Below are 26,960 nucleotides of genomic sequence, written 5' to 3'. Positions count from 1 at the left end.
CGAGTTTTCAATCATGCCAAAGAATCAATTTCAAAACATCGATAACCGTTTAATAATAATTTTTAACAATTTCGAAGATAGATGGACATTCAAAATGGAAATGTTTCTCGACTGAGATTTCTGATGAATTTCACAAGGAAATACGATGCCAACAAATTCTTCTCCAAGCATATATCGCCACGAATTAGCTTGTTAAACCCAGAGTTCGTGGACGATGGTCTTCCCTTTGAATAAATTCAAAGTTTTCGAGTCACTGTCCTGGTTTAAAAGAAACCCTTTCCAACCCTGTTTCTCCTTATCAATTTGATTACCACATCAATAGAGAAAGTCCCTGTTTGGCCAGGGACAAACAAACCAAATTAACCAATACACCTACACCGCGGAACTTGGACACGATCGATCGCTCGCTCGGCGAGAAAACACTTACGAATCCCCTTGGTAATCGTATCACGATCCTGTTACAATGGCCAAAGAATCGTTTAATCGTCTCTGTAGAGCGCAGTTCGAATACTTCGTTTAAGAAAACGGTCGTTATCGGTTAATGGATCGTTGGAATCGAGACAATTGTAATCGGGTCAACTTGTAGCGTTACGATCGAGACGATTGCGACGCGTGTTTAGATGGAATATCGATCGTAGTCGTTACAATATAGTCGCTTGACGAATGGAATATCGTTTATTCGGATAAACTAGCTTTAGTGACTATCTTTTCTTCGGATAATTATGAAAGATTGACGTGACGAAATTCGATGAATTTGATTGTTTTTGCTGTTTTTTGATTCTGACTATGAATTCATTAAGTGATCGTGATTATTCTTGCAATTTTTAAAATTACTTTTGAATTTCCAAAAATTCATCTCTTCTTATTTTAAATCAATAAGAAGAAAATAAGAAGTGGCAATAAGAAGAAACGTTGAACGCGCGATATCAGATTTATTTCATGATATTTTCATATCATAATTTAATTAAAAGTCGAAATTGTTTGAAAATTATCCCGTTCATGAAACGGAATTCCTGTTGACATTGTAAAACACGGAATTTTTTAGAGATAGATTATCTTAGAACCGCAATTCCGTTTTCCTCTCGTTATTACGATTGTACTCTCTCAACTCGCGAGAATAGGTAGGAATTTGGAAGGGAAACGGGGATGATGGAGAGGGATAACGAAAGAGCGTTTAATCACTGTGTTCGTGTATCGAAATGGACGTGTTTCCTTCCGCGTCGAGACCGTCGAAAGATGGATGCTACAATCATGCGCTCCGCGCCGGACGAATCAAATTATCGCGTCGAAATAGGATCGCGGCTGAATTATGGGGCTATGTAAATTCGTGGAAATTGGTCTGGATTCGATCGAAACGCGGTTTCCTTAGCGGTCAGACGCGTCACGCTTTCTATTTAACCCTCTGCACTCGCCAATTGTTCCCTTCTATCGATTTGAATAATTCCTTTTTTTTTTAACAATTAAAATATAATTATAATAAGATGATACATCAAAATCAAGTTTTATAATAATTTTTTTATCGTTATCAAGGAATAAATTTGGGACAAAAATTGGGACAATTAAAACGGTTAACAAGAAACATTGAGATTTTGATTTATCATATTGCACAATTTTGTTGTCGCATATTCATATTTTGTTATACGTGTTATATTTGAAAATAAGTTTCTGGATATTTCTGTACCACGTGTCGAAGTACACAAAGTGGTACACAACGTTTGCCAATTGAAAAATGAAATAAAATCTATTATCGAAGGTGTCGAATACTGGGTTTATTGTAATTTCGGTATTCGAAAAATCTCCAATTAACTGCAATTTTAATACCTTTTGTATTACATAATAACCTTTATCGTGTATTCTTTGTGTAACAATTTATTAAACTTTCGCGATCGATTTCAAATAAAAACTATATATTCGCTCTATTATTCGCAATTTACAGCATAACGTTGGTGCACAATTCGAATGCAAAGAGATAAACGTGAGAAAAGCAAAGAATTTTTATCTCTCTTCCCTTGAAATCTGCTTTTCTTTTCCTCGATTTCCCTTTCTATTTTCATTCCCTTTTTTCTCACCTTGGGTATCACTCGCTCATAGATCCTTTAATTAAACGCGTTGCAAATAATTAATTGAGAGATAAGGAAGGAAGGAAGGAAACGTCGCACTCGATAAAAATAAATCGCGAGGACTGAAAGCTTCTTTAATGAATTGGAAACTCACTTTATATATATATATATTTTTCTTTTTTCCTTAATTAACACTCGTCATTTATCAAACGGTGGAATTTATTAAGCCGTCAATTCGTTGCGTTCCCTTTTTCACTTTTCACACGTTCGTTCAAATAATTCAACTCGAAACAGAGTACTCCAGAATTATTACTCAGGTGTCGAGGAGAAATTGAAACGCACAAACGACTGCCGGGGATCGTTTCAAACTCGTTGATTATCGCTTAACGCGTTCTCTTCCGTTTGCACCGTGGTTTTTTGAAGAGGAGGAGTGAAATTCATTTTCAAGAGGTAAAATACGATTATACATTCCTCATTAATGGATAAAGAGAGGGAAAATAATTCTTCTGGTATCGCTATTATTATATACACCCTCCTCGATGATGTCTGCATTACGTAGAGATGAGATCCCAGTTGCGCATTTCAGCTTCCTTTTGCCGCTTGCATTTATTTACCTTGCATTTGGCTTCGGTTAAATATTTACATAATCGTGGAAAGATGGGGAGAGATAAAGAGGAAGATTAATTGAAATTATATGCACACAGTAGAACTTCTACTGTAAATATTAACACTCAAGCGAAGAACATTCTCCAATTTTCTTTTTTTTTTTTTATTATTATTTTCGAATTACGAAAAGAACTTACAGTCTAAATATTTAAACTCTAACGTCGAAAAGAAATAGATAATTTTTACGCATCTGTTAGACCCCCATATTGTTCTTTATACGCATGAAGGTCTGAGAATTGCAATTAATTCGCTCATTTTTTTATCAGGAATCACAAAGAAAATTACAATTGATACCTGATAGATGTTCATTCTCCGATTTATCCGATTTGCTCAAGAATAACGATAATCGAGAAGTATGAAAATGATGCAATAACGAGTTCCTCGTTGCATAATATTAAACGAAGCTCGTATTTTTCAAGTAATATTCCGCGTAACTCTTTATAACCGCGATTTACGAGCCACGCACAGGCTAATAAGTAACCGAGGAGGCATGGTTCCACCCTTTCTATCTCCGCGTAATTCACCGTGGACCTTCCGACAAATGGTGTTGCATGGAGAACTCGTAAATAATAGAAAAATTAAAAAAAAAAAGAAAGAAAGAAAAAAAAGGAAATCTCAAGGACGAGAGACAATAAACTTGGAATAAACTTGTCGTCAAAGAAGAGAGATCGGTGGAGGAAAAATCGGCCTCCCCCGATAAAATTTCGGCCGAAAAATGGAATTTGTCGCGACAATTGTTCCAAATGTATTACATGTCGCGTTTTTCGCGATTTATCTGCCCCGCCAAATAGATTTATCTGGGAAACAGGGGCAACGTGCGTTCGGGAACGTTGTTGCATCACAAACCGCCGCGGAAACAAATAATTCCGGCCACGGGGCTAAACAAATAATTCTATCGCGGGAAATCGGGCCGCCCCGAAAACGAAACCGAACCAAGTATTTATTATGTTATTAGGTTGTGCACGAAGCTCGTTCGTTCGCTTTCTGCCTCGGGGGAACGATTAAAGTCGGTAAGAATTGTAGTATGCTGACTCGATCCCGTTCGAATCTCGTTTTAAACCTCTTAAGACTAAGTTTACCGTCTTAATATTTGTCTTGACTCTTGCTTTTGCCTTTCTCTTCGTTTATTAATTTAAAATTGTAAAGTCGAATCGTTGTACATATTGAATGATGAAAATCGTTCGCGGAAACTTCAAACGATAACAATTACAATACGATGGGAAAGAACTTGTTCTCAATTCGTATACACAATCGTTTTGGATTTGCATCATTCTTCTATGACATGTTTAAATATTTCTATCGAATCGATTATCCGCTTACTCGAATCCTCTTCGATTTTGGAACCATTTGTTGGAAGATTTTGGATGAAAAAGAGAATACAAAAATCGGTAATTTACATCGTACGATCTAAAATATCAAATGTTTTAGAACATAACAGAAAAGGAAAAAATACTGGTATTTCTCTGGCGGAAAGTTCATCGTGATAAAAAACCAGAATCGAGTAGTTTTGGTTTCACATCCAACGTGACAAAGTTGAGCGATTCCTCTCACGCAGCTTCGTCTTTGGAAGAGAAGGCAGGATTTTCGCGGGACGACGACTCTCGAACATTGTAGGCTGATTTCGAACCGTTTGACTTTCGTGTCTCGTCCTTGCTCGCCCCGTTTCTGCGGATCTCTCCATTCGACCTGGGTGGCACGCTGATTACTTCTGTCAGCTGCATCGCTGTCGCGAATCTCAACGCCTGAAAACCAGAATCGTCGGTTGAAGCAAGTTGGCAATGTAACTTGGCAAACTTGTTTACACATTTTTCGAGCCCTTCGTGTTCTGTTTCGATCGTGTGTGTCTTCTCTTGACGAAAAGATCGGGGGCAAAGGTATTGTCGATCGGGAAACTGTGTGTTGTTAAGCTAACAAAGAGAAGAGGAGCGCTCATGCATCGACTAGGGCGAATCGACTGTCGTCGATTCGAATAGTTGTCGAGTCGCGTTCGAGTTTGAAAAGGAGAAGAATATTTGTATTTCGTGAGTTGAGAGGAAGAGAGGATTGAACGAAGGATTGACGCTTTTGAAGTTTGTTTCTCGAGTTGTTTAACCTTTTTTTTTTTGTAAATGCACGTCTGTAAATAGTTACTCGAGAATTTCTTTTCACGCGAGATTTTAGATTTTGGATATAGTATAATGTTTCTTGTTTTGAGTATTTTTAGAAAGATGGAATAAGAAGTCGATGTTCTTCGATCAATAGTATATCGTTTGGTTTGATTTTTTGGGAAAGTGTAATAAAAATCGGTTTGTCTTCCAATTAAGAAATATATGTTTCATAATGATAAAAATCGTGATTATTATTTTACACGATTGCGAATAGAAAAAGTCATAAATTTATGTTAATGTAATCAAAAATACTTCGTAAAGATACGCATTAATTCTTGACGAAATATTTTTCATCAACTATTGTCTTCATTTAATAAATTCGAAATTTTAATTAGTGCAGAAATTTCTCGGTGATTAAAATTTCGCGAGAATTATATTACGAAGCATGTATTCAATTTTCTAAACATTTAATATGCATTACATTTTCTATTCGCAAAAAAGTTAAATTTCTTTCTCAAAATTCGTATAAAATTAATAGAAATTGGGAAAGTCTTACTATGAGGTAGAAACGAGGAAGAAAGAGGAAGAAAGTGGCACAGAAAAATGGTGACTAAAAGTTATTAGTAGGGCAGGAGAATTCAATAACTTGGCGAAAGAGTTGAGGTAATCCTTTTGCGTCGCAGGAAAGAAAGTTACAATTTCCGTCGTCTTGCATAACGTGGATGTGATTCGATTAGTTAGCCCGTTGGGAAGGGTGTTCGAGGGAAGTTAATTAAAAAAAAATTGCATTTTTCGCAATTTTTCCAAGGATGTATTTAACGAAAAGAAAATCTGCGGAACTGGCGCCATTCTCACCCATCGTAAATCACGAATCCTGTTCACGAGAAGATAACCTCGTTTCGTATTATCAACTAACCTTGTTCCAGTTTAGACAAACTTTCCCGTATACCCCTTCAGTTTCCTTGTTTATTGTTCATTTTTTTTATCTACCGATAATAATCCCCTTTTTTGTATTCAGCGACGTTACGTTAAATACCACGTGGCTCGACAGAAAATGGGATGGAAAATTATCGCTTATTACAAAAAAAGAAAGAAAAAATTGCAAATCGAGTCACGAAATTATTTTTAACGGACAAATGGAGCACATTTTAATTTCGTTGTGTTCAATGAACGCGAAAAATTGTTACCAATGAAACAATCTTGCGGAAAATTTGTTGAACGTTTTATTCCGATTCTGTATTCGATGATTATTTGATCGCGTATCGACACGATCGATCGCCACTGTACGAATAAAAACAAAAAATAACGCTTTATCGAATCAAAAGATTTCAAAGAAGTCGATTTTTCAATCTTTGGAACAAAATTTTTGGAATTGAATTCTCCTTCATGCGTTTTTCTCGTGAAATTATCAATTTAATGAGACAATCATCTTAATTATTTTTGTTTTTAGAGAAGAAACTAAATTATGTAAAAAACGATTTCAGAAGATCCTTATTTATCGAACTCTCTAATTAACAAGGAAAGAAAATTTATTTCTATTTGGCAAATAATTTAGATAATTCACCCCATACGAGCCACACGAGAAAACGTAGATCGACGATGAAAAATTACATCGAGTCCAACGGATTTTCATTCCTAAATTAAAATCCAGTTTCTCAAGCAAGCAACGTGACGTAAAGTTAAAGAAAATGGGAAGATTTTCAAGCGAAAATCTATATTCAACCGATAACACTGAGGCGAATACGATTTATCGCAAGTAAATCGATCTGACTCGATCGCGATTTCCACGAGACATCGAGGTTTCCACACCGATTTTTCAAAAACGAGGCCGATCCCAGTCGAATTCGATTATCAGTTTCCGCGCCGTGGGGCGCGCTGCATCCCACGTGGCTTATTTACAAGATTAAAAGTAGCCGGAAAGCGAAAAAAAAAAGCTTCGTTCAATTCGAGGTTGTTACTCGCTCGTGTTGCCGTTGATTTGCTGCCTCCGGTTTTTGCGCATCCTCGAAAATGACATTTATTTCCGAACTTCGCTTCCCTCCCTCCTCCTCCTCCCCCTCCATTCAATTACATCGAAGGGAGGGAAGTTTGGGGTCCATCGCCCGAAACTTTCCACGAAAATTGGACGGAAATTCGGCCAGTGAACGTGGATTATGACTCGTTGGAACGGTCGCAACGACGTTAAGAATGTTGGGAATGTTGTTCGTTTATTGCATCGATGATGGCCGGTGTTACGTATGTGGGTAAATGTTTGAAAGCAGGATATGATTCTGGAATAGAATAATTAAGTTGGATTAGAAAGGTAAATTATCGAGTAAATAATTTATTCGTTAATAATATATAATAGGTAGGTAGATAAATATTTGGATGTAAGGAAGATTGGATATTTTGCAAGGAATGATTATAATAGAAATTAGATAGGTAAAAAAAGATTTGCAAGACTTTTAATAAATTTAAACGTCGACGTTAAGAACGCGTATCTCGTGTATTTATTGCTTAGACGTGGGAGAACGTTTTGAGGAGCAGGATATTTTGTTAATGGACTTAAGACAGATTCTTAAGAAGCAAGTAAAAATGATCAAAGAAAGAATTAACGGAAGATTAAGTAAGAATTCAAGGAAATTGAAGCATGGCGAAAGGATGGGGAAGACGCTTTAGAAAATTACTTGGCTTGAATGACGGTCTAGTCTCTTTATGAGAAAGCGTCAAACTTTTCTTTTTTTTTTTTTTTCTTGAGAAAGAGACGAAAAGAATCACGAGAAAAAAGGAGCTCGAACTATTCCTCCCTTCTAATATTCTTCGCGAACATTTGCTCGAAAATTTATAAAGCTTCGCTTTATGCGTTTAATTAAAAAAGTCTCGCGCGCATCTAGTTCGCAGTACTATCAGTTTCTACAAAAAAAAACCAGAGAGATAGAAAAGATTTTCTTTCTCGAGATGGCCATTCTGATTTTATCGAAAATTTTATCAATGAAATTCACAAAGTATCGGAAAATTTTACTACAAAGACGGAAAAAAATTTCCAGCTCTCCCGAAAAACTTTGCCCCAATATTCCAAGATATCGAAAACATTTAACGAATCCACTGGCACTGGTCCAGGAAGGAGGAACGGCGAACTCGTTTGAGGTTGGATCGTAACTGCCATTGTTCGATTAAAAAAAAAAAGGTTACCTTTCGTCTGTCCCGATGGGCGGAATACAAGATCCATATAATGTAGGAAATCATTATTATGGCCGGTATGCATACACCGGCTATGGTGGACGCGTCCCTGAGGAGCGCTTGATGCACGGCCAGAAGCATGATTGCCAGCACAGCACCACCCGCGACGTATCTTCCGGTCCGACGTCTTTCCTCCTGTCGACAAATGACAAATATACAAACGATGCTCCGTGAATTTAGATTTCGAATTGTTACACACATGTGAAAATTGGACGAAGAGAATGTATACTCGAAGGATCGAATATCTTTTTCGACTATTAGTCCGTAGCGGTGATTCGTTCGGAGACACGTGAAGTGGATGTAAAATGTGGGATGATGATAACGTCGATAACGTCGGAAGATGTACACGAACGACGGCGTAGGAGGAGGGTCGGGATGGAAATTCTAAAGGAGAGATGCTAGCTTTGATGCTGACAGTGAATTTATGAACGCTCGTTGAGGGAAGACATGCTTGAAAAGAGAATAAATACGTCTTTATGGTTGAAGAGGGTAAAAAGAAGGGATAGTCGCGTAGAAGAGATCGTTGTATTAAAATTACAATTCGAAAGAATGTTTGAATTTACTTCTCGAAAATTAGATTAAAGAAAAAAAATAGATAAGATGGTATTTTTTAAAAATGATTAAAGTGTTATTAAAATTAATATTTACAAAATATCTTGTTATCTGAACGATGAATCTCTTTGTAATTTGTACGAAGTCCTTTTCTTTCGAATTATTCGAATACTTTAACAAAAGACACTTTGTCCTTTTTATTATAGTATTCATAAAAATAAAAACCGTATTCACTAATAACACAAGGATTAATATTTACCAAAGTATCAAAAATATACTATAAAGAATTTCCAAAAAATTCCTTTTTAAAACTCCCTTAAAACCTATATTAATCAAAATTCAACGAGAAGGATATCATTATTCCACGAAACTTGCCTTGAACGAAACGAGTTCGAACAAAAATCGTTTAATATCAAAAAATTACAGCTTGCAGAATGCTTGGAACGAAGGAAGGAAGGAAGGGAGAAAACGGGAATTCGCGTATTAAATTTTGAGTAACGATCGGTGGCGGAAGTGAGAGATCCATTTCCAGTCCCACGACACCACGATGCAATTCGAGGGGTCGCTTTGCATTCTGCGTGCATCCGCGGCCATCATCCCGACACGCGTTTTCCTATTATTATCGTATTCAAATCGGGGATAGTAGCGACGGGGATAGTCGGCCACGCTTCGTCGCCGATCTATTTCGTCATGGGGCGAGCACGAAGTCGCGAAGGCGTGAGTCGCAAATCCGTAACCGTACCGTGTGCAGATCGTTTCCGACATCTGCTTCGAGGATCGAATCACGACCGTGTGATTATTTTCCTCGACTTCGATTGGAATACGTGGCGCGATGGAAGATCACGCACTCCTCTCTCTCTCTCTCTCTCTCTCTCTTATGATTTTCTTTCGCTTTTTGGGATTTATTGACGATTCGAAGTTTGATCCGATTTCTGGTTGAGGTTCTAGAATGATGGAGATGATTGGTATTTTTAGATACGATGTTTGTCTCGAAACTGGTATTTTATTGTTGTTGTTGTTGTTGTTATAATTGAAAATGGAATGGAATAATTAATATATGAGAAATGTAAATGGTTTATGTAGATTTTCAAGATTTTCAAAATAAAAGAGATCTCTCGAAATCTTTGTAATCAACAAGTTAACAAGTATAGAGCTATATTAAATGAAATTACTGGGTATTTTTAAAGTAAAATATTGATTTAAGGAAAAGTGAGAAAAAGAGAATAATTAATATTGAAATAGTTAATCGAGAAAAAGATTGACGCGTAATGGAATTCTCAATTGTCAGAAATCCAGCCAGACTATGTATTTTTAATTAAAATTAAAAATAATATTAATGTTGATAAACGCACCACGAAGCAGATGTGGAGAAATGAAGAGAGTTAACAATCCTCCAAATTGGATAGAAAATACCGCGGTGTTCTCTGTTCCGCTTCGCGCGAGCATATGACTCGTTTCCATATAAATGCGAAAACAAAGGATTAACATTAATAACGCGACTTTGCTTTTGTATATATTTCTATATTTTGATTTGTAAAGTGTAAATCGCCCGTTTCACGTGGAAAGGGAAAGCTACGAAGCTTATAAAGCGATGAGAGAAAGGCGCGATAAAAAAAAAATTGCATTTTGAGATTTCATCATTAAAAACCTATTATATTCGTACCATTATATTCGTAATATAAGCTTTTTAAAAAGTAAACATTATTACTCGTTCCTTTGTTGCAGAGCGCGAGGAAGCTGAATTTTTTATCTCACTTCGAAAAAAAAGAAGAAAAGGGGCGTACGACGATATTATTAAAAAGAGTGCACGGATGGGAACTATCGATGCGAAAAACCGTTGTCCATCCGTCTTCGATGTTGCGGAGAAGTTTAACACGGATGATTGGAAAAGTTCAAGGCATCGGGTAAGGAAGCGTGGGACCGTAAAGTGTGGAATGGAACTGTGCTAAATTTCGTATCGCGAATAAAACGTCCAATTCTCTTTTTACCACACCCTCTGCCCTTTTGAAAATTATTATTACATGTATACACCGATAATTTCGCGCGAAGATAAAGAGAATATCCTTTCGAGACTCTGTATAAATATAATCGTGTGTAAATATCATTGTTGACTAACCCTGGTCGTGACAATATTCAGGGTGTTCCTCGAGGAGGTCGAGTTCGATCTGAGAGGCACCGCGCCCCTGATCATCGTACGTAAGATCACCCTCTTCTGACAGATTTAAATAATCTTCAACGATGAAAACGTCCCCTTTGATAGGTACGAGATTTCACGAGATCATCGAAGCGTATGCGTTTTTTTTTTTTTCTTTTTTTCTTTTTTCGATCTCGATTCAAACGACGACGCGAATCATTGAAAAGACACCTCGCAACGAGACGAATGCTCTTATGCACATCCGCATTTTATCGTACACGACAAAACGCTCTCTCGAACGTTCTCCGTTTTCTTCTCTCGTTCCCTCCCCTCCGTACGAGGGGAACACCGCCCCTTAAAAAACTTTTACAACGAACAACTCCCTACGCCTCAAGAGAGACAATGGGAAAATTTATACCAGCCTTAATTAGAAAATAATATAACGAAGAAAAAAAAGAAGAAAGAAAAATACGAATCACTGTATACGTCCATGTGGAAGAAATCATAGAAATCGCACTACGATCTTCGCAGAAGAATCTCGAGTTCATCCTTCGAAAGATGTAATCACCTTGGAACTTCTGGCCGAGTTTATGGAGACCATCTCTGTTGTGGATCCATTCTCGGATACAGTCATCCCGTGATCTCTCTTGTCTCCAATTTGATCGCACCAAGCAAGAGACATTCGTCTTTTTTTCTTTTTTCCTTTTTTGTTTTACACGAATTTGCACGAATTACACTCGAGCCGCATTCGTGGAGGAAGGCGAAATAAAGATAAAGGCGCGCGGTGAGAACGATCGATCGAAAGAGTAAACCGAGCTCACTGTCGACTCGAAAACTACATCTCGCGCACGGTAATTTGCATCCGCGCCGAAACTCGCGATTGGGGATCGAACAGCGTACACGGCGCACCTACGCGAGTCGTGAGTGGTTGAGAAAATGGGAACTGAGGAGGCTGGAGGAAGGAAACTGTAACGGGCGGTGGATGGAAGAACAGAGCCAGCCGCGCATTTACAACGCTGCCCGGCACAATATAAGCCAGGCAAACCAGCTAGCATAATAAACGAACAACACGACCGGCCAACACACCTACGTTCGATAAATCCTCGTCTCTCAAACGTTGCGTTGCGTTGCGTCGCGGAACGAAGATCGAAGGTAAGGCTCTGTTTTTGCCAAAATTAGACGATCCCTTTTCTTTCTTTCTTTTTTTTCTTTTTTCTTTTGCCTTACTTAAAAATCTTATGGCTGAACACCTACGCGTGAAAAACGATCGATTTTACGAAAGATTGTTTTTCAATTACAAAAAAAAAAAATGTAATTTATCTCGAACACAATCGAAAACCTTAATGTATCATTCTGAATATAAAAAAGAATATTTATCCGATTATGGACAATTAAAAACATTGCAAGAGTTTAAGCATAGATATTGGACATGACGTGGAACGAAATGACACGTATTTTTGAAAAATTAGAGGAAAGCTTGTATCTCTCAAATTATGACCTTTGATCATAAGTCAAAGTATAACACGTATATTGGATTTTCTTTCCTGGCAATTTGTCAATTCAGTTTCACGTTTTGTATCCGATGATATATGGTAACACGTTGAGGCACACGTATGGCGAGGTCGACGGTAAGCCGCGTTACGCCGAAATCGAATTAGCCTTGTTCCTGTGGTCCATCGAGTGGGTTTGGTGGAACGGAATGTTGACTCTCGAGAATCTGATTGGAGATACTCGAGTGAAATTGAATGCTCCTCGCGCGAACCTATCGCCAATTCTGTTCCACGAATCTCCGATATACACTCCGGAGAAACTGGCGCGTCGATGATTAAAGAGAGAGGGAGGGATTTGGTGGATATGTATTTACATTTACGCGGGAGGGGCCCTCGATTCCGAACCATTCCCGTTTCAAAATTTATGGAAATGCCTGGCTGGCGTTCCAACGTTGGCGCCGGCGTTGCGATTTCAAATTCACGTGCATTCGAACCGTGCATTTTACGTGTTACGTACGTGTAATTCAATTTTCAAATGTCAAATCCGTTAATCCGAAATATTGATCGATTTAACTTCTTTACGGTTCAAGTAACATTTTGTTAAGGAAACGTTGGAAACATTTGGAGTTTCATTCAATAATTACGTTCCGCTTAGTGAATTGAAAATCAATATTAAAAGCACACTAACAACGCATACGCCCAGAGAATAATATATGAATAATATATTAATCAAATGTACATAATTATAACTACTGCGTAACTTCGAAACTTAACTCTGACAAATCTAACAAATACGTTCAGTTCCAAAGTGTTGATTGCATTCGTGAACTATTTATTCCTCGAATTAATTTCGAAGTGGAAAAGAAAAATCGTCCAAACAGAGAACGAATCGAACATTCTCCTGTGTTGCAATCCTGCAATCGTTTCCTTGAACCATCATTCCCTGAAATATCGGTCGTTATTGGTCATCGTTTCCACGCCAATTCAAACGTTCTAATGAAGAAATAAAAGAGGGTCGATTCGAGATGGCCGCAACAATGCGATCGAATAGAGGGATTCCTCGTCGCCGCGTTTCATCGTGGTAATAAAGCCACAGAAGCGATATTCGATCGATTTCTTCCATTTATCAAACGCTTCGTCGTGGCTAGATGACGATTAACGGCGATTATATTTCTGCGTATCCTTTATCTTTCCTCCGGATGAGGGGCGGATATATCTTCTTTACGACATCCCTTAGCGGCCCAATTTTTACGGGGATCCCTGTTAAGGGTAACAATTCCACGATATGATTCGGACCACGTCCACTTTTCAATCCTGAGTATCGTGCAACCGTGTCGTTTAACGAATAAACTGGTTTGTTTATACAGGATCATCGTATATCAGGTAAGTAAATGTCAAATATTCGATCCACGGATTTACGTTTCAAATCGAGTTGCAACAAAATAGGATTTTATTACATTGGATAATGGTTACAAGTGTAGAGAACTCGAAAATTCGATTGAATTGGGTGGAAGATTTATCGAGATTGAAATATTCTTGGAAGTATTACGATTGCATATCAAGAATGCTACATATTACGATTCGGGAGATTCTAGAAATTTAAAAGAGAGGAAATTTTGCAGCGTTAATAAATTTACTCGAATATTTTATCAATTCGAAATGCTAAAAGAGTTAGATTTTGAAAATCCTGATTCTGATGTTCTTTTATTAAAATATCATTTTCAAGATTCTATTCTTCGTCGAAAATCGCGGATTAGAATTAAATTCTGATTAAAATATCTATTTGCTCAGAATCCGATTATATTATCATGAAGATACAATTTTTTTTTGTTAAAATATTAAAAAATTCGAAAGTTATTCTATTTAGTTATAATATAATCTCATCGGTGAGTGGTAGAAAAGAAACATCCCTCTGACTTTAATAGAAAACCAGGTTAAAAATCGCCAAAGATCGTATCTTGTATTCTGATTCGAAAACTTTTCGAATGTCCCTTCCTTTCTTATCTTATCGTATTTCCTTCTTTGTCAACCTCTTTTCCCCCTCTTTGCTTCCTTCCTTCGTCCATCCTTCGTGACCTGGTTGTTCGCGTTAAAATTCAAAATACCGCAGACACGGGAACGATCGTCGAATTTTCGATGTTCCCTATCGGTCGTCGTCCATTTTCACGAGGTATCTTTTCGAAGAATTTAGAAGAAGAGAGGTGCAACGTACATATAACGTACATAGAATTCGCGAGCGTAAACAGAAGTTGGAAAACCCTCTGCTGACTCTTATTCAAACAGCGTAGAACGTAGGCTGAAACAATGTTTCCTCCTCTCCTCTTCGAAGATGCTCCATAAATAATAATAAATATCGGTATTTAGTACATATGACGTAACATAAGATGCCCGATATTTTTTCGGTGACGTGTCGAAGGTGAATCACGAGATAAATCGAGGAGAAATGATTCATCGATAGAAATTTGTTGTATTCATCGCTGTATTCAAGAATTCTTCGTCGTCTCGAATTTCGCTAATATTTTCAACAAATCTCTTTGTTACGTCGTCGTTTCCACGACGGCTCGAGGCAACAAGCATCGAGGTGAAACCACGATGAAGGGTTCCGCAGAGAAACTTTTAATTGCCAACTACTCTTGAGAATTCACTGGCAAATAAGAATCTATCGTGGAACTCGTAGGCGAACGTATACGCTCTGCCATTAAATACGAAAACGTTTCGACGAATCTAACCACCCTCTTGTTCGAACAAGTGCATGTAGTAAGTTACGTGCAACAAAATCAATTTTCGAATAGACGATGCGGATGTCACGTAATTCCTCTTCCTCCTTTCGAGATCCGCTCTCCAAAGCAAACTAACCGAACACGTGTTTAAATTTCGAAGGAATGATGGATTTGATCCATCAACTGAGAAATCAATCATTTCTCTCAAAGATTTCGAGAATTTCATCGTCCTTGGATGTCGGATCATCTTCGCGTAATAAAAAATATAAATGTTTTTTTAATTTATTTGAATATTTAATGAAAAATTGTTTAAAGTATGCTTATTTGAAATATATTATTGCAAAGAGATAATCATCTGCTTAAGATTTAAAAATAATATTCTATCTTAATAGCAGAGTGGTAAAAGTAAATTTAATAATAAAATTTGGAAAAATTTTGAGAAGAGAAATTTTTTCCAAAGTTTTTCTCATCGAAGAATATACATCGTTCGATTCGTTTCCGTTTACATTTCACAAGAATACATGAATATTAAGTGGTTTCCCTCAACGATAATTGATTTCCACATAGTCAAGATATCACATGTTCAAGAAAGGGAGCCGAGAGAGAAGCAGTGATAGGTAAGGAAAATCACCGAGGTGGAAGCACGTAGACGATTTAAAATCCCTAGACGAGCATTTTGCTTAGCACCTGTGTCGTCTATCACATGGCGTGATAATAAATTTTAAAGCCCTAATCGAAATTTAATTTTTCGTTTCAAAAAGAAGGAGGAAAATTCATTACAAAAAAACAGCTATTTTTTCCTCTCTTTCTCTTTCTCTCTCTCTCTTTCTGTAATTGATTTCCTTTGGTTTCCAATTGGTTTCCTTTCTTTTGAGATCTCTGGATCGTTCTCGTTTGTAACAACGTTTACGAGAATAATGACTGGCCTGTACCCTGTTTATCTTGGAACGGTAATTCGCGAGAAGGAAGCGGATACGCGCGTGTTTTTTGTCAGTCGTCGCCTCGTAAAACGTGGACGATGGTTGGTGAAATCGAACGATATAAGCCGGATATTCGGATGCGTCTTTATATTTTGCGAGTCACGAGACATTTTTCAAGGATCAACGAAAGAAATACGATTTTAAAAAGATTTCCCCGTATATAAAAATTTAATGTAACGATAGTTCCCGTCCGCCGGGGAACGCATATTTGATTTTAGTACGCTTATGTATATTTTCATTTTAGAATCGATGCTCTCTTTTTACTGTATGTACATTAAAAATATTTGCTCAATGCACGTGTGTATTCGTTCGTTTCCACAGACTATTCCGCTTGTGGAACGAGTTGGCGAGTTTATTTCATTCGTGGGGGAATATGGAGTGCAGAATATAAAATTTATCAAAATTTAAAAAACGATTCACAATATAAGATTTTATTGTAAGTATACGTGGAATGACAGGCGAGATGTAAAAATTAAATTATTGTATTATATATGTATATATATTGAAAACTGAAATAAAAACTCAATCTAAACTTTAAATTTTAAGTTATTCAAGTTTTCAGATGTGCTGCTTAATATTATATATTAAATAATATTGTATCGTTATATCATAATTTTTTTTAAATAGATGTATAAATTTAAAAAATTTCACTCTAACTACATTTATTACATTTTTAAGTCTACAAATGGATAACAATATATATAAATCATCAAATATGATCAAACAATCCTCGTTTCAGTTATATTACATAACGTCTCGTAGATATAAGTCGATGTCCTGTGAAAAAAAAAATTTATTTTTTCTTTTTATTATAATATCAAATCGGATAATATCAAACGAAAATAAACTATAATCCAAGATAAAATGATTTTCAATATTTTTCCAGATTAAAATTTTTTTATCTAAATTTTATATACGTACCCACATAAAATAATTCTTTGTTTAATGATATATATCAATTAATATTAATTTTTTTAACCATTTTTTTTAAATAAGAAAATGATAGAATACTTACGAAAAAATAAGTGATTTTTTTGAAATCATGAAATAAGCCGGAAAAATATCGTGTAATTTTGTCCCAGATTGTATATTGTAATAATTACCTCATTTGCATCAGGAGCAGATACAACCATAGCAATATAAATAAATACTAATGTGAGGGTAACCCTCCCGATGAATAATTTCACACTTTTCATGTTTCTTTTCGACACCTTCTTTCGAACCTACGTTCTTTTATTAAATCTGAACTCATATGTACTTATATACTTGAACGTGAACATTAAAACAATCAATTATATAAGCAATATTTGCTTATCGAACGTAATTCATGACTATATTTAATGTCAAGATATAATTTTACTCGTATGAATGTCGTATGAAAATTTTATATCTGTTTGTTCAATTTTAATATCAGAATCGTGACTGAAAATTAATTAAGTTTCATCGATAAAGATTACTTATGAAAATTAAAGTGATTAAAAAAATTTGTCTTCAATATTCAAACACTTTAATATTTAACGTTATTATTAAAATCTATATTCAGTCATAATTGTTGTGCACATAATATATTGTCAATAATTATTTTCTATTTCCAAGATAAAACTTTTATTTCGTAGTGATTATTCTTGATCGCTATCGATCAATGTAACTTGTGGCTATTCTAGAATTATTGTTGTCTTTTAAATAATTTTCTTTAACAAATAAATTATATATATATCGATTATTGTTCATACATTCAAAAAATTCATTGAACAAAATAAAAATTTATAAATTGGATTAATAACTGCGGTATTTTCTATCACATACAAAGATATTTCTAAAATTAATAAATGATAAGTTATTGCTGATAAAATTTTTGTATCGAATTAATAAATTTAATAAATTATTGTATTATAAATCATATACCCATCGATAAATTACAAAATTAATAAGATATTAAAAATTATAAAAAGAAATTATATTTTATAAATAAGTTTTAAAATACTTATTTGAATCCTGGACAAATGTTATTGATATATCCGTAACATTCGTTTTTGCCAAGATATGGTTACCTGATAGAGAAAAGTCATAGTCTTATTCTTTCACTCTTTAAATATCAAAGCTGTTTAATTTCATGTATAATTTGAAATTGCGTGCAAATTTTCTATTTAAAATATAGCTATTTTATTATATTTATTTGCGTTTTATAACAGCTTTACGCATTAAATGTCGACATACTTATCGATTATTGATAGTTGAGAAGTTATTATTGCGTCAATGTATTACTCTACGAACGGTAAGTCACATACTTTTTGACACAATATAATTTTACATTTAGTCCGTGTTCTCTTCTATATTGTTTAAATAAATTCTTCCGTTATTGGCATAATTTTTAGTCATGTGAATCAAGAATCGAAAAACAATTAAAAAGTATAGACAAGGAACTACAAATAAAAGAATAATAGAAAAAAAAAGATAATGTAACATCGAGAATTCCACTTTTAGAACACATGGCGCCATCTGTTGCCTTAAAAACTTACTTGTTTGTTTTGGAATGAGACCAAGAGATGGCGCTAGTAGTACCGTTTCTGCTCTATCTCTATCCTTTTCCCATTATCTTCTATCCTTTATTTCTATTGTTCATTTGCGGCACTCTAGAGATGGCGCTGATTTCAATATTTTTACTCTATCTCTGTCCTTCTTCCTCTATCTGTTTTCTTTATCTTTCTTTATACATTTATGCGTATAAAAGTATATAGTACCGATTTCTAATTAATTTTATTATTGTATAACTTATTAATTAAAAATCTTAACAGAAACTATTCTATTAAATTATTCTATTAATTTTTATGTATAATAAATACTTTTGAAAAATAATTTGCTTATAATGTATTTCATATACAAAAAATGAACCGATTAATTTTTATCTTACCTTATCCTACCTATACAAAAATTTTATGATATATTTATTTTATAAATTCTATTTAAAATATCATCTGATATTTAAATATCATATGATAAAAATCTTTAAATTTTTTAATTTTTAAATCTTCTCAAATTTTGTTATATTTATAAATTTATAATATCACATTTTAGTATATTTCTTTATACTAAAAGTACAATAATGTACATTTTTAGATATGGAATTTCTTGCAAAAAGTTGCAAAAAATTTATCTTTAATTTTTTTCTATATCAATCAATATCTATATCCTCTGTTCTTAAAAAAACTTTTTCTCTCTTCTCGTGCAGAATTGTTTAACAAATTCCAAGCATGATTACAATCAAGATATTCGCTTGAATGACGATTATCCCAGTAAAAAGAAAAGAACATTCGACTCTATCGAAATCATACTTGCGTAAACCTTTAATTAACATGGTTGATCGAATATATACTCGAAAACCATCGTTCCGCATCGAAAACTTGATATCCTTGAAGTTGCGTATCGTTAGACGTATCGTTATCCTTACTGTTATAACGAGAATAATTATTTTCTTTGCCTGACTTCTGCCTCTCGTCAACACAGAGGAGAAACTGATCTGCGAGACAATTTAGATCAAAGATCATCGAGATCAAAGCCGCATAGGCGTCACTGTTCGTTGATATCGGCTTTCCACTCTCTGTTTCCCTTCCGAAACTCTTCCCTTGGTTAAGTAACTTTCCCATAATTAAGTTTCCATGATGTACAATCAATTATTGTCAGATTTGGCGAGCTGATATTTACAATTAACCTGAAAAAAGGAAATCAACGAATAATTCTTTTCTTCATTTTTTATCGAACGAATCATTCATATTGTCCATTCAAAATTCCAAAATAAATAAATCATTCTTACTTGTACTTCTATACCACACATTATAAAATTTATCTCAAAACATTTGTCCGATAAATAAAAATTTCAATAACGATCAGAGTCCAAATTTTAAGTTCAAAATTTTATTCGTTAAAAATTTATTCGATGCTCCAGGCTTTCAAAAATACTCACAATTTTATTTAAGCCAACGCTTGGTTACAAATTTACATCGAACAATCTCACTGACAAAATGCAATCAACATCCAGCGAAGAAAAATATCATCTGTCCCCTTAGGAGACAGAGAATCTTCTTCGAGTTTCAAAGAATCGAAGAGATATCGGTAATTAGAAGAAGGCCGTGGTCTTATACCGACGAATCCCGTGGGAATCACCCATCACGTTAATTCGATTCGAAGTTAATAACCCGCTCAAATCCAAACAGAAACAGAAAGCGACGCGTGTTACGACGCGCCCTGGCCCAACGGCGATCATCAATCTCTCCTCGCCGTCTTCCGGTGAAATATTATGGGCAAGCCAGTGGCTCGACGCGAATTTGCACGCCTCCCCGTTTTACTCTCTCCCTTTTCCGCGTTCCTTCTTTTTCGACCCCTCGTTTCCACGTCGCGTCCACGTGGAAATAGCCACTGCCGGCTGAACGATGCGAGCTGTCGCCTCCGCTCCTCGTTTCGCTCTTCTATACACGCTTCTCGTATACTCGAGACTGTCAACGAGTATCCATCCAGTGGTCGGTTAAGTCGTTTGTATAAAAAAAAAGAAAAATGAAGAAAGAAAGAAAAACGACATCCTCGCCTCGGTGTCATTTTGGATCGTGACCCACATTCGAAACCAAGAACTTGACGGTACCAAATGAATCGAAACTTTGCAAATTTGAATTTGTAAGAGGAGTATATTGGATTATATATATCACATTACATTATCGTATATTTTGGAGACTAAATATATGTAACAGGGAAAAAGAAAGTATAGTGAAAATAAAAGAGGAGATTATAAAATGCTTATATCAGATTTTTCTATCGAATACCTAAAAATAATAGAGATAGTATTAGTGAAGATAAAAAAAGAAAAACGAGATTTACGTTCGAAACGGTATCAAGTGAATCGAAACTTTGCAAATTTGAATTTGTAAGAGGAATATATTGGATTATATACGTCACATTGACATTTTTTAAATTTTTTTATCGAATACATAAATAAAATGTAATAAGTAAACTATTAGCGGAGATATCTTCTTGGATGGCAATTTGCTAAGATTCAAATTTCGCGCTTAATCGATCGCTTAATCGATTCCCGCGAAAAATGCGATATTTATTAGGTCGTAAACGCAGGATGAAGAAATATCGACGCGGAGTCACGTCACAATCGTGCGTCACGCGATCTTAATTAACAACGTAGAACCAATTTGCTGGGTTTAGAGATGCGAAAGGCAAGCGTCGAATCGGTCCCCGGCCGGGTGGTGCAAATTTATAGCGGCCTGTCCGGGCGCAACTTCAAAAGCCGGCTCCTCGATATAAATCAGCGAGAGAGGGGGAGGGATAACGGTGGAAAGGAACCTGGACGAGGAGGAACGAAGATGTACGGCCGTCATTGTTTCGCCGTTTTGGTATGGCGGTGAGTTGAATAGATCCTGAGCCGAGTCTGAATGAAGGTTAATCCGCATTCATAATCGGCCACGCAACGCGCGCGCACGCACCATCTTAAAGGAGACCTCGTTCCCTCGTTCACCCGTTAATTCTCTCTTTCTTCTGATGCCTGAATGCAGCCGGAAGCCCTTTCACGCGTCCCGATTTCTGTGTGAGAGAGGATCTCTCTCTCTTTCTATTTCTTCTTCCTTCGAATCTTCTTCTCAGCCTCTTCTTCGGCGGCCTCGATCAGCAGCTCCAGCTGAAAAATAAAAAAAAAAAGCGTGTATATGTTCGAGAGGAAAATCTCGATCTCGATCCTTGGTTAAATCCTGGACTGGGGCTAACCTGGGACAGTCTAGCCAGGTGGAAACGAGAGAGATAAATGGAGATCGAGGGATTTCGAGGCACCCTAGGATTATTTGAAGGGGGACGAGTGTGTCGATCGAGCGATATTCCTGATGTGTACAGTTTAACCGTTGCCTCTATTATTCCAACTTTTGTTATCCGGATATTGTCGAACGTTCTGTTATCCTTTTTCTTCTGTACTGCTTATTCTGTGACCCAGTATTACGTTCGAGTGGGAACGTGCTCGTGTTAAATGTGGATCTGTTTGTTGGATCAATGTAGTTTAATGTAAATCTGGTGTAATGCTCGAGAGAAACTGATAAGCAGCTTTTATGAAGCTCGAATTTTTTATTCAGAATAAAGCTTCTATCGCATTTATAGATATAATTCTCCCTTATTAGAAAAATTTAGACTTTGATATTTGTAAAATTGCAGTAAAAATGCCGTAATTAACGCAAGTCTTTTTTTTTTAATTTAGAATACAGAATTTCGTTAACGAGTTGTGCTCGATCGTTCCCATCGAACATTCTCTCTTCTCGAAATTCTAGAGATTCTAAAACACGCGATTCAGCACTCGATGAACGGTGAGAGAGGACGGTTACTTCTCTTGGTTTACGTTTTCAGAACTAGCTGGACGAACGTTCGTTCGTTTCTTAGATCTCTGCACTCAGCAGCCGCGTAAACACCGGCCGGCAGCTGCAGATCCTTTCCTCGTAATCGTATCTTATGCACACCTTTGTCCCCAACGTTAGAAATGCGAGACGACGGACTTGGCGAAATTTCGTCCTTCTTCAACGTATTCCACAACGTATAAACGTTGAGTTTCATCTCATCTGAAAATTTTTGTTCTAATGTTTGTAATTAAACTGTAAAAGCCCGTGCATTTAACAGAAATATATAAAAATGTGCATGACACGCGTAGAAAGATATAAAATATTCGAAAATAAAATACGTATCATGAAACAGATCTTTGTTTCAGCTTTATTTCTGTAATTTTGTTTTTAAAATTTTAAATTTCCAAATTATAACACGATTTATCTTTTTAGTTAAGTCATCTTTCAATTACCCTACATGTATCCCACTTTAGATCTCGTTAATCAAAAAGACTGAATTATGAATTAGCTTGTAACATTTAAAAATCATCGATCTTAGCTAATTCCAATTAATTTTCTTGCACAAATAAAATAAAAAGTAACAAACGATTGCAAAAGAGAGGGAAAAAAGAAAAACATCACTAAAAAAAAGTGTATTCTTCGAGATAACTCTGATCCTAGAATCTTTCATCCATCTTTTATTCTTTTATCATATACAAGATTCTCTCGCAATCTGGAATTCAGTCATCCTCGCTAACCAATTCTAATTATACCAGGAGGCAAGATCGATAGTCGATTTTAAGCTCCCTTTAGGCAAACACGTTTGAAACGTTGCTCGATAAACAATCATCGCGCTGCACGCCTCTCCGTCAGACTTTAAAATAGTAACTCGGACAAACGGCGTACATAAGAGACATAACAATGTCGTACAGCGTGCACAACGTTTTCATTGTGTCGTAAAGAAAAAAAAAAAAAAATACGTTTTCCAACGAAATCGAACGTCACGTGACATCTCCATGACTTTAATTAGCAGGTAAACGCGCAATTTTTTTCAGGCACGAGCGAGGCTGTCGTCGTTGAACGCTTGGCGACAAGAATCGCCGAGTCGATGTGTTACATCGCTCGAGGATAAGAGGAAGGGGACGGGTGTATAACGGTGACTGTTCGTGATTCGCGTTCATGCGGATTAATCGAACCTGCAGGAGGTCGTGCGAAGTCGATATGCGTATTCGTTGTATCGTTGCATCGCATAAATAATCAAGATATAGAAGGAAACATTTCGAATATAATGACGATTTTTTTTTTTTTCTCGTTATTTCTCAGGGTTTATTATATGCGAAATGAAGTTCTCCACATGCATACATCTTGGATTTCTAAGTAAGTGAATAGCTTTTTAAATAACTTTACGGAGGAAGTTAATGTCGTTAATCGTGATTGAAGCTATTTTCATTCAGAAAATAAAAAATTCGTCGATTTCTATTGGTAATTGTTTATTCTATTATCCTATAAAATGTGCGAAGAGATTGAAGAATCATTAGATTATTCAATTGTTATTGTATGCAAGATATAAAATATTTATAGAAAATATTATTCTTTGCGATGAATATTTCATTCTTTTAACGAGTGGATAACGAATATTTTATAAAATTAAATTTAAAAATAGAAAAATATTTCAACGAGTTGTTTAGATTAATTATAAAATTAAAATTAAGTACTCTGATTACATCCTAAATATGATAAAAAAGACTTTATAAATTACAATTTATAGAATATCAATATTATTAAATATTTTATCCCAAATAACTAAAACTTCATAATAAGAATTCTTTGCAGGGAAACACGATGATGAATAATTCGTATTTATATTGGAATAGAACCGAATGTAGATTAAAAATTTCATTTGTGGATTTTATTTTCCTTCGTGACCAGCAGTGTTAGAAACTATGCTTATACGAAAGTTTATACGATTAATTAAGAGGATTTTCAGGAGACATGATTATCGAAGTTAGCCAACCGCGGACAAATCTCTGTTGATCCATCCGTGATACCGGATGGTATCGGTCACGATGCACGTGGTGTAAATAGATAATAAAAGCAGAGGGAAAAGTATCCGGGATAGGCGACTGACCGGCGTCGAATACGACTGCAATCCGTGCTGTTTATCTTCTGTCAACTACCGATAGGAGAGCTTGCGTTCCACTCCAAAGTCTCGTAACGCCAACTCGACCGAGTACAGCGTTTGGTGCCGCTTTGACGTTTATCGAAGATCAGTTTTTTTTTCTTTCTTTCCCCTCTCTTTATCTTTTCGAGTTGAAATAGCGGCAAAGTTCCGTACCGAGGAATATAAAAACGTTTTAACAGAACAAACGTGGATAAAGCGAACGATTTAGATTTCGAATGGATTGGAATTTATATATTCAATTGTTTGAATTTCCCCTGCTATGATGTTATTAATGAGGGATATCGTTTTATTTTAAAAAATAAAAGAATTTATCCGATTTTTAATATTCGAAATATTGGATAACTCTTTCATAACTTTGATCGCTTTTAACTTTATTCGATGTCTCGTAAACGATGAAATTCTGAGTAAAATACGGTTCGTAGAAAAAGATAACGCAAGACGTTCTTGCATTACGTTATACTTAGTATGTTAACACTGATAGTAGTTGATACGAGGCGAGAGAACGATAAATAATATAAATAATCGAAAAATACAGGTGGTTAAACCGTTTTATCTCTTCCTTCGAGACACTCTCGATCATTCAATGAACGAATATTAAATTTAAATTACACGCATCGTCTACGATGGAACAATCGTCGAGAATTATGCGACATGATTGAAAAGTGAAAAATCTATTATACCAGAGAAAAAAAAAGAAAAAAAAAAAGAAGAAAGATAAGAGAGATGAACTGTTACGATGCTGGGTCTGGAGTCGGCATCGTTTAAACCCTTAAAAAAGCCAAACATCGCTATCTCATCAAACGCCCACCACGCTTATTTCCTCTCTTTCTCTTCCACGTGTCAATTAGTACCCATCCAAGATTTTCGTCGTTTCTACTTTTTTTTTTTACTTCCTTTTTTCTTCTTCTTCTTTTTTTCTCACGAAATTCTCTATTTGGAGAACGGCAGGGAGTCATTGAACATTCACTGTAACTTTTAAAATGGTCGTTAAAGGAAATTATACACCGAGGACGTTGAAACGAGAAGCGTTACTTATCCCAAGCAATTAGATACTCGGAAATTACCTTATTTTCGAATCGTTGAGGAGGCTAGTTAATTGTTTGCCGATTAAACTTTGCGGGAAAAATGGCCGTGGTTTATCGTTACACGGCAAACACACACGCATGCACACGATTGTACCGTCTGAGCAAACATAAATCAAGGGTGTCAGTCATCGGTGAAAAAAGGCACGGATTTGGTGGAGCGAGTTGAAACTCGCAATAAACGAAACGCACCCCGCTGTTTTTTCGACTGGTTGAACGTATCAACTCTCTCCAATATACATCCTTCAATATCACATAATTCCATAGTTCATCGAAGATGTTGATATCCGTTAATCCTTGGTTAAACAAAGGATATATTATTGTTGAAAGAAGCAATGACAATTAATCGATCGAACGATGTTATTTCTTTTCAACTCCAAAGAATTTCTTTCGATATTTGCGCTTCGAGGTGCTTAATAGTTCATTTTAATCTCCTTCCGGTTTTTGGAGGAAGGATTTTTAACGGAAGGTCGCTCTATTATACGCGTGATAAGAAAGCCATTATGTAAATTATCTATAATGGAACGGGTTGCTTGAAAAACTGCATTAAGCGAGCCTTAAAAACGGGAGTCCGCATAAATAAAGGGCGCATCGATCGGTGATGGAAGAACCGCCATAAACAGTCACTTGCAGGATTAACTACTTGCGCTGGTGAATAAATTTATGATGATTACGGTGAAATTATTAACGAAGCTTCATTACGTGCACGTAATGTAAGGAAATTATGAAGAATTTACGAAGATTTTGAAGGTGTAAATGCATGCATAACGTGCAAAAAAAAATACATAAAACGTTCAGATTTTATTTCTTCGATAAATTAAAGTTTTTATATTCTTTCTTTAACGCGATAAAGCATTGTCAATTATAAATAATAAATTACGTTTACGCGGCCAATACGATCTTGCAAATCATTTGCAAACAATAATTCTCATTATTTCAATCAAATTAAAATTCAAATTTCATGGAAAATCGAGAAAAATCTTAATGCATAAATTACAATTTACAATCTTTATTATTCGATTTCATCTTCTAAATTTCGCGTCTTTCCAATCTTCTTCCATCGTTTCGCTTCGCTTTATTTAAGTAACGGCATAAATAAGGAATCGATGTTTTTATCTCGGTTGTCTCAACCGAAATTGCAAATTCTCACGAGATACTGAAACATACTTGTTCGAGCATCAAGTACCTCTTTGTTATTATTCTCTCGGGCGGTTCAACCCCTTCCAACACCGGCAGAGATTCCTCCTCGAAGGAAAAAGCGTGCATCAGACGAACATCATCCTCGTCAGGGAGGGAAGTAGCACGTTGCCATCTGTTTCTCTGCGATCGACGCGCGGCCAACCGAGGGGTAAACAGCCCCACGAGGGATCCTCCACCCCCCCAGATCCCTCTCCTCCACCCCCGTGGCAACGTAACGCGTGCCCCACGGAATCGTTCA

The 26,960-nt window shown here is 35.9% G+C and overlaps 1 protein-coding gene and 1 long non-coding RNA gene across 3 annotated transcripts; both read right to left on the bottom strand.

The window, feature by feature from the left end:
* Window positions 1-3,354: 3,354 nt before the first annotated feature.
* On the bottom strand, window positions 3,355-11,956 carry LOC102680622. 2 transcript variants are annotated; one of them, XM_006616287.2, is made up of 3 exons: window positions 11,287-11,956; window positions 7,985-8,167; window positions 3,355-4,468 (listed from the first exon to the last, which is right to left on the bottom strand). In XM_006616287.2, exons 1-3 carry the CDS (start codon window positions 11,398-11,400, stop codon window positions 4,274-4,276), a joined length of 492 nt encoding a protein of 163 aa, XP_006616350.1. In that variant the 5' UTR covers window positions 11,401-11,956; the 3' UTR covers window positions 3,355-4,273. The 2 variants fall into 2 exon arrangements, with proteins under 2 accessions (XP_006616350.1, XP_006616351.1); XM_006616288.2 differs by lacking the exon at window positions 11,287-11,956 and adding an exon at window positions 10,701-11,037.
* A 4,588-nt stretch (window positions 11,957-16,544) lies between these two features.
* LOC102680853 lies at window positions 16,545-17,304 on the bottom strand. The gene is made up of 2 exons (XR_421869.2): window positions 17,012-17,304; window positions 16,545-16,685 (listed from the first exon to the last, which is right to left on the bottom strand). It is a non-coding gene; the product is annotated as an uncharacterized LOC102680853 (long non-coding RNA).
* Between the last annotated feature and the right edge of the window lie 9,656 nt (window positions 17,305-26,960).

This window comes from Apis dorsata, unplaced genomic scaffold (genome assembly GCF_000469605.1).
Source record: "Apis dorsata unplaced genomic scaffold, Apis dorsata 1.3 scaffold_256, whole genome shotgun sequence".
NCBI classification, from domain to species: domain Eukaryota; kingdom Metazoa; phylum Arthropoda; class Insecta; order Hymenoptera; family Apidae; genus Apis; species Apis dorsata.
The sequence above is the reverse complement of the archived record's forward strand: the minus strand, read 5'-3'. Positions and strand labels throughout refer to the sequence as shown.